An 8,659-nucleotide genomic window follows, 5' to 3' on the forward strand; every position below is an offset into this window, starting at 1 on the left:
GGATTGAAGAAATACCTGACCCTATATGGTTAGTGGGAACTAGCAGGATCGGTGGGTCCCCAGGGGACGGTTGAGCTAACCTACGCTAATTTAAAACTGGCACCATTAGTCTAAATACATTAATTTACCAATCTGGATAAAGTTTCCCTTAAACAAGGGTATGTTAAGAGGCATATATTATTTTTCAGGGACACAGATCAACCCCAATACTGGAATAAAAATGTGTTCAAACAAGATTCTCCATGGCAAGTAATTTGTCAAAAACGAGTCCATCTATGCCCAGGAAAACTGCAAATGAAACTGCACTGAGAAAGTTCAGATTATTTTATAGTCATGGGCACCACCTAGTGGTAGCAGATAGAAAATACATATTGTAAATCAGAATCAAATTATTTATTTATTGGGGTTCAAGAATAAAAAGTTTGAGTGGTGAACATGACCACAGAACATATATACAGACATATCTACAAATTGGAATGAGCATTTGTTTCCCAAACAGAAGAGGGAACAAGGGGAGGGATGGAGTTGATCTTCCTCAGACAGCTGGCCAGGTAAGATTAGTAACTGAAAAGTACTTGAGCTGAATAAGAACCCTAGTCCCAGAAAAGGACGTTAGTAGATCCCTACCACCATTGTCTATCCAGTATAAAAAAAATCTATTCAGACTGGATCAGTCAAACTGCTGATATCAACAAATGTATCCAGATAAACTACAACGCAATAGCAATGCCATGATGCAGACAAAGTCAGTCATCCCTTTCCCACCCGCCAACAAGATCCTCCTCCCCATCCACAGGAATGAACATGAACACCCCCCCCACTTCATTGGAAGTTTGGATCAGGGAGGTTTAGGAAGCCTCCTCGTCAATCTTGGGCGCTAGGTAGTACTTAACATGGCCCATGTCAGCTATCTTGTACTCCACCACTGTCAAAGAAAAGATCAGTCAGACATCAGAAAACAATATAGAGTACATAATAGGATGTGTGCATGGGGTAGAGGTTAGGGTTAGAGGGCAGGAGCAGGTTACCTACCCAGGGGGATGTCTGCAGACATGCTGAGGATGACTGTCTTGGAGAGGGGTGTGGCCTTGGTGAAGAAGTTAAGGTAGTTGAGAGCAAAGATCAGCTGGACTGGCTCATTCATCTCAATACTCACCTAAGCGGAAGGAAGGGGAGAAAATATATTTAATTCAACATCGAAGCCTCCAGTGAGCCCAGACAAAACTGCAAATCTGTTGTCCAAGAGAACAATCTTTACCGAGCTGATGGCCATTCTGGTGGACAAAGAACATGTCAATCTGATATGCAGTTTCTCCCACTTCACCCCAAGGATGAAATTATATAGGGCACTATATAGGGAATCATTTGGGACACAGACCCAGGTCTCCTCCCCATACATACCGCTTCCTCCTCCTTGTCCACGTTGCTGGTTTGGGACAGCTTGACGTTGCCAGTGCCCAGCTCTCCCGTGGCTGAGAACTTAACGCCATCCTTGGCGCAAGAGATCATGACGGCGTCACCAATCTGAGACAGGTCACGGCAGATACGGGCAAACTCCCCCGATGGCATCTTGACCACACAACTGTACTCCTGCTCCTAGAGAGTTAAGAGAAGGGTGAGAACGTGGCAACCAACATGGCATGGTCTGGTGACAAGTGACAAACGCTACTGCCACAAGTATGGCTCATTCTAAAGAGAATTTTAGAACTTTTACTTAATGGAATGATGGGAGAACACTTACTGGGATTCCCAACTGTTCTACATCGAGATCCATTAGCTTCATCTCATAGTCCGACACCTTCTCCTGGTCTAAGAGAAGAACAGTTTAACACTGACATCTAATTAAAGATAAAATACATTACCAAGCATAGATGATAGCAGTGGTTTATCATGGTTCCTGAGAATTCAAGTCTTACTACTACAGGTACGACTCTTGATAGATCTATCCATCTATCATTCCAGGGGCAAAATGAAATATCCCTACTGTAGAAGTAGAGATATTGCTTGATGGATGAAGGTACTCACTGAGTGTCTCAAAGACTAGGGCGAGTGTGTCTGCGTTGTCCTCTGCTCTGAGAGTGATGATGTCCTCATTCCCAGCACACTTCAGGATCTTTGACATACTAGGAGGGAGAGAGTGGTAGACCAGTCAGTACCCAACACTGTTACAGGTATGGTAAGTTAAAACCTTTTTTTTTTTTTGAATGTTCAGTATAAAGTGGTCACCATAGTCAGGTCTGTCCTGAAAGATATGCCATAATTTCACTGAAAATAACTTGCTGAAGCACTAAAATATGAACATTGATTTGATATGCTTTGTTTTTACGCCAACATTTTTTAAATTAGCATATTTAAACCTGCTCTTTTCATAGGCTGTGTATGTCAATCAAATGCAACGTCGGCTAGGCCATCATGACACTGCACCGAGCACCATTGTCTAGAAGCTCTGCTACACGTTAGAGGTTAAATTATACATAAGCATTTATGAGAGAATGTACAAAGTGATTTCATATAGCTGGTCAACGTGATCGTATGCTCCATTTAACAAACAGCCAACTTCAAACAATAGTGAACTTGGCGGGTATGCGAAATTCCCGCCAACCTTCAACAAGTGATTTGGCGCTCAAGTGACGTCACGCATCATTTTCAAAAGGCGGCTTTTTACATGCATGTTACACTGCAACCGGTCGATATATCAGTTTTCCATAAAAAAAATTGTCTACAAACTTGTAACTTTTGAAAATAACACGAGGCGTTGCAAGAGACTTGAACGTCTAAAAATGTCCTCACCACAGTAAAAAGTAGAATACTAAAGCCACGCCAACAAAAGAACATGGTTAATTTAGCTTACTAGCGACATAATGAAAAATCTTAAAGTTTACATCCCTGCTAAACTAACGAAGTTATTGTTCTCTAGGCAAAGTAACTAAACTTGCCACTCATGCTGTCATAGTCAAACTCAGTTCCACTCACCTGCTAAGATTGACTCCCATTGCGAGGTTGCGATCGCAACGGTAGGAGTCGAACCCGTCGCTGCGGAGTGTGAGCTGAACTAGGGAGACGTGGGACGAGTCCATACTCTGAAGAGAGATACCCGACGAACTCACGTCCCAACAGGCCTCCGTTATCAGGTCCTTCAGAGCCTCCAAAACCTTCTTCAGGATTGATCCCTGTACCAAGCGAGCCTCAAACATTGTCGAGTCTGTTTATGTAGTAGAAATACAAAATTATTTCCTGAGACCTTTTCCCTCAACTTTGGCCCTGCAGTCAAAAAATGCAGTCTTGGATAAGATTTTTTTTTTAAAGCTCCCGTTCTCGCTTCTGAAAATGCGACAAGACTTCTCTCTTCCCTAGTTGGAGGGTCTGTGGATCACGAACGCGGGCTAACGTGTCGTTTTAAGCGTTGGCGTCATTCGTCATTTCCGTTTAATCTTGGGCGCCTTCGGCTCCTCCCACTGAAGAAATTGAGGCACATTAATCTCTCCATCTTTGATATAGTTCTAGGCACTTGTTCATACTTGTCATACGCATACGTTGATCCAAAATGGTATATGTTACAACCTATTTGTGACCGCCTTCACAAAGTGATCAAAATAAGGAAGTTCGATGGCGCCAATGTTCTCCAGCTTAATTTTCAAAGCAGTAAAAGGACTCCGATATTTCGACCTTAGCTATGCATAAATGTTCTCTTTGGTTTTACTTTATTTCGGACTCATGTTTATTACGTTAACCCATTTGTTTTAGTGATATGCAACTGTCTATGCGCTGCTGCATTAGGTTTGTCTGAGCTTTCCCAGCTTGCATTTTGTTTTGTCTGAAACAAAACATTGGAATTTATTACAACATGACAGACAGTCCATGCACCATGACAGTCCATGCACCATGACAAAAGTAATATAGTTGAATTAAGAGAAAACGATAGCTTGCATATTCAGCATACAATTGGATAAAAATGGATTTCCCCAAATAGACAACCATATACATGACTGATGGCCTACCTCTAACCTATACCTGCCATTCCACAATTCCTGGCTCTACAGTTAACATTGGTTATTGAAATAAGTAAACAATGAAAATCAATTATTTTATTGAAGCACACAGCATTTAGCACACAACCGTTTGACTTGCCACTCACCTCAAGTTTCACGCGTATAAAATGGATGGATAAACAGAGCGTTTGTCATTTCTCCCCTGAGAGTATTCAATACAGTGACTCATGTTAGACATGGGGGTAAAACATTTGGGACACTTAAGGTTGGATGGATATATAGTAGCTTAGAAACAGAATCAGAATCTATAGAACAATCTGAGCTCTTGGAATGTTTGAAATTAACTGCCGATATCACACCATTGATGGATATGTGTTCTTATTCTTTGTGTAATATAGCAAATTATACTGGCACTACCATATTAGGACGGTTATATGTGATATAACTCAGGACAGAGAGTAGGGTACATTCTACAAATTTTTATATCACAAGGTTGCTAAGCACAGGGCAGGGTGTAGTTGGGTTGCTAGGCGCTGGGCAGGATGTAGTTGGTAGCCATGGCAAGGATTGGAGCTCCTGTGGGTACACCGGGGAAGGGGCCGCTGGAGCCAGCGATGTCGATATGGGAGTATGGCAGAGGACTGCCAGAGTCCACACCATACTGATGGAGGAAAACAAACAGAGATCATGTTCGATCCAGGGCTGTGAAAAGAGCTGGAGCATTGTGTGTCTGTGTGGTGTGGGATGTGTGTGTACCTTGTCCAGCCCAGAGGCCATGATGAGGAAGGCAGCGGGGGTCTGATGTCCACGGGGAGTAGCAGAGGATGGCAGGTTGTTGCTCTGCAGAATCTCCTCGTACTCAGACTTCCCCTTATGGAAGTCATAGTCCTCACGCCTGATACTGGACACCTCAAACAGATCACCCAGCACCTCCCCCGCTACACAGAGGGAGAAAGAAATAGGACTAACAGGTTAAACCATGTACAACCCAGAAAACCCACATTCAGACCTGTAAACTCTGGTTTGCTGATTTGACTGAATAGTCCAAATCCTGTATGTATGTATGTACACCTCATTTACTCAAGTTTTCAATGACTTTGTCAGTTACCTGTATGTACAGTCATGGCCAAAAGTTTTGAGAATGACACATTCATTTTCAAAGTCTGCTGCCTCAGTTTGTATGATGGCAATTTGCATATACTCCAGAATGTTATTAAGAGTGGTCAGATGAATTGCAATTATTTGCAAAGTCATTCTTTGCAATGCGAATGAACTGAATCCCCCTAAAATATTTCCACTGCATTTCAGCCCTGCCACAAAAGGACCAGCTGACATGTCAGTGATTCTGTCGTTAACACAGGTGTGAGTGTTGACGAGGACAAGGCTGGAGATCACTCTGTCATGCTGATTGAGTTCGAATAACAGTCTGGAAGCTTCAAAAGGAGGGGGGTGCTTGGAATCATTGTTCTTCCTCTGCCAACCATGGTTACCTGCAAGGAAACACGTGCAGTCCTCATTGCTTTGCACAAAAAGGGCTTCGCAGGCAAGGATATTGCTGTCAGTAAGATTGATTTAGGTGCAATCATTTATCGGAACTTCAAGGAGAGCTGTTCAATTGTTGTGAAGGCTTCAGGGCACCCAAGAAAGTCCAGCAAGCGCCAGGACCATCTCCTAAAGTTGATTCAGCTGCAGGATCGGGGCACCACCAGTAAAGAGCTTGCTCAGGAATGGCAGCAGGCAGGTGTGAGTGCATCTGCACGCACAGTGAGGCGAAGACTTTTGGAGGATGGCCTGGAGTCAAGAAGGGCAGCCAAGAAGCGACTTCTCTCCAGGAAAAACATCAGGGACAGACTGATATTCTGCAAAAGGTACAAGGATTGGACTGCTGAGGACTGGGGTAAAGTCATTTTCTCTGATGAATCCCCTTTCCGATTGTTTGGGGCATCCGAAAAAAAGCTTGTCCGGAGAAGACGAGGTGAGCGCTACCATCAGTCCTGTGTAATGCCAACCGTAAAGCATCCTGAGACTATTCATGTGTGGGGTTGCTTCTCAGCCAAGGGAGTGGGCTCGCTCACAATTTTGCCTAAGAACAAAGCCATGAATAAATGGTACCAACACATCCTCCGAGAGCAACTTCTCCCAACCATCCAGGAACAGTTTGGTGACGAACAATGCCTTTTCCAGCATGATGGAGCACCTTGCCATAATGTAAAAGTGATAACTAAGTGGCTCGGGGAACAAAACATCGATACAGTGGATATAGAAAGTCTACACACCCCTGTTAAAATGCCAGGTTTTTGTGATGTAAAAGAATGAGACAAAGACAAATAATGTCAGAACTTTTTCTACTGTTAATGTGACCTATAATGTGAACAATTCAATTGAAAAACAAACTGAAATCTTCGAGGGGGAAAAATGAAAAATAAAAACCTGACAATAACCTGGTTGCATAAGTATGCACACCGTCTTATAACTGGGGACGTGGCTGTGTTCAGAATTAACCAATCACATTCAAACTCATGTTAAATATAAGTCATTACACACCTGCCATCATTTAAAGTGACTGATTATTCACAAATGAAGTTCAGCTGTTCTAGTAGGATTTTCCTGACATTTTCTTAGTTGCATCTCAGAGCAAAAGCCATGGTCCGCAGAGAGCTTCCAAAGCATCAGAGGGATCTCATTGATGAAAGATATCAGTCAGGCTAAGGGTACAAAAGAATTTCCAAAGCATTACATATACCATGGAACACAGTGAAGACAGTCATCATCAAGTGGAGAAAATATGGCACCACAGAGACATTACCAAGAACTGGACGTCCCTCCAAAATGTATGAAAGACGAGAAGAAAACTGGTCAGGGAGGCTTCCAAGAGGCCTACAGCAACATTAAAGGAACTGCAGGAATTTCTGGCAAGTACTGGCTGTGTGCTACATGTGACAATCTCCTGTATTCTTCATATGAATTTCTTACAATGAAAAACATCCAAGCCCGGCTGAAGTTTGCAAAAACAAACATCAAGTCCCCCAAAAGTACGTGGAAAAATGTGTTATGGTCTGATGAAACCAAGGTTGAACTTTTTGGCCAAAATTCCAAAAGGTATGTTTGGCGCAAAAACAACACTGCACATCACCCAAAGAACACCATACCCACAGTGAAGCATGGTGGTGGCAGCATCATGCTTTGGGGCTGTTTTTCTTCAGCTGGAACAGGGGCCTAAGTCAGGGTGGAGGGAATTATGAACAGTTCCAAATACCAAGCAATTTTGGCACAAAACCTTCAAGCGTCCGTTAGAAAGCTGAAGATGAAGTTCACCTTTCAGCACGACAACGACCCAAAGCACACATCCAAATCCACGAAAGCATGGCTTCACCAGAAGAAGATGAACGTTTTGGAATGGCCCAGCCAGAGCCCAGACCTGAATCCAATTGAACATCTCTGGGGTGATCTGAAGAGGGCTGTGCACAGATGTCCTCGCAATCTGACAGATTTGGAGTGCTTTTGCAAAGAAGAGTGGGCAAATATTGCCACATCAAGATGTGCCATGCTAATAGACTCCTAACCAAAAAGACTGAGTGCTGTAATAAAATCAAAAGGTGCTTCAACAAAGTATTAGTTTAAGGGTGTGCACACTTATGCAACCAGGTTGTGAGTTTTTATTTTTTTTATTTTTCCCCCCTCAAAGATTCCAGTTTGTTTTTCAATTGAATTGTTCACATTATAGGTCACATTAAAGGTGGAAAAAGTTCTGACATGATTTATCTTTGTCTCATTATTTTACATCACAAAAACCTGCCATTTTAACAGGGGTGTGTAGACTTTTTAAATCCACTGTATTTTGGGTCCATGGCCAGGAAACTCCCCAGACCTTAATCCCATTGAGAACTTGTGGTCAATCTTCAAGAGGAGGGTGGACAAACAAAAACCCACAAATTCTGACAAACTCCAAGCATTGACTTTGCAAGAATGGGCTGCCATCAGTCAGGATGTGGCCCAGAAGTTAATTGACAGCATGCCAGGGCAGATTGCAGAGGTCTTGAAAAAGAAGGGTCAACACTGCAAATATTGACTCTTTGCATCAACTTCATGTACTTGTCAATAAAAGCCTTTGACACTTATGAAATGCTTGTAATTATACTTCAGTACTCTATAGTAACATCTGACAAAAATATCTAAAGACACTGACGCAGCAAACTTTGTGGAAACTAATATTTGTCATTCTCAAAACTTTTGGCCACGACTGTATATGTATGCATGTGCGGAGCATCTCACCTTTCTGCCACTGCCGGGCATTGCCAGAGCGTTGGGCAGCTCCGTTGTCCATGATGATCTAAAAGGGGACAAAGTTTGATTAAACTAAATTGTCACCATGGCCAGTGTGCTGTATTGTACTGTGTGTATATGGTCCAGTACTCACAGAGTAGTTTGGTCCCATGGCTCTGATGGCGTGTCCTGTCAGAGTGGCGATGGTAAACAGCTGAGGAGACACCTCACGTACCGCCTGGAAAGAGAGGAGATAATGGGGGTATTTTTACACTTGACGAAACACCCTACCAAGAGATTTCAACCTTTAAACCTAATTTTACGTTGTCATCAACAGCTATCCCCTAGAATGTCGCATGCAAACATTTCTGGTGACACCTGTTTTGGGACTTGAAAACAGATACACG

The 8,659-nt window shown here is 42.8% G+C and overlaps 2 protein-coding genes across 2 annotated transcripts in view; both read right to left on the reverse strand.

Moving 5' to 3' along the window:
• Nucleotides 1-371: 371 nt before the first annotated feature.
• On the reverse strand, nt 372-3,384 carry LOC115200315 (proliferating cell nuclear antigen-like). The gene is made up of 6 exons (XM_029763278.1): nt 2,974-3,384; nt 2,026-2,123; nt 1,742-1,809; nt 1,402-1,596; nt 1,033-1,156; nt 372-925 (listed from the first exon to the last, which is right to left on the reverse strand). The coding sequence occupies exons 1-6, from the start codon at nt 3,192-3,194 to the stop codon at nt 849-851; spliced, it is 783 nt and encodes a 260-aa protein (XP_029619138.1). The 5' UTR covers nt 3,195-3,384; the 3' UTR covers nt 372-848.
• Nucleotides 3,385-4,070: 686 nt separating this feature from the next.
• The window catches only part of LOC115200316 (putative aminopeptidase W07G4.4), an 11,335-nt gene continuing 6,746 nt past the window's right edge, over nt 4,071-8,659 (reverse strand). Inside the window, exons 13-16 of the mRNA XM_029763279.1 lie at nt 8,407-8,490; nt 8,262-8,319; nt 4,746-4,927; nt 4,071-4,650 (exon numbers count right to left, since the gene is read on the reverse strand). Of these exons, the coding sequence (XP_029619139.1) occupies nt 4,516-4,650; nt 4,746-4,927; nt 8,262-8,319; nt 8,407-8,490 (459 nt within the window). The 3' untranslated portion in view covers nt 4,071-4,515. The remainder of the gene's footprint in view (nt 4,651-4,745; nt 4,928-8,261; nt 8,320-8,406; nt 8,491-8,659) is intronic.

Source organism: Salmo trutta, chromosome 9, assembly GCF_901001165.1.
Source record: "Salmo trutta chromosome 9, fSalTru1.1, whole genome shotgun sequence".
NCBI classification, from domain to species: domain Eukaryota; kingdom Metazoa; phylum Chordata; class Actinopteri; order Salmoniformes; family Salmonidae; genus Salmo; species Salmo trutta.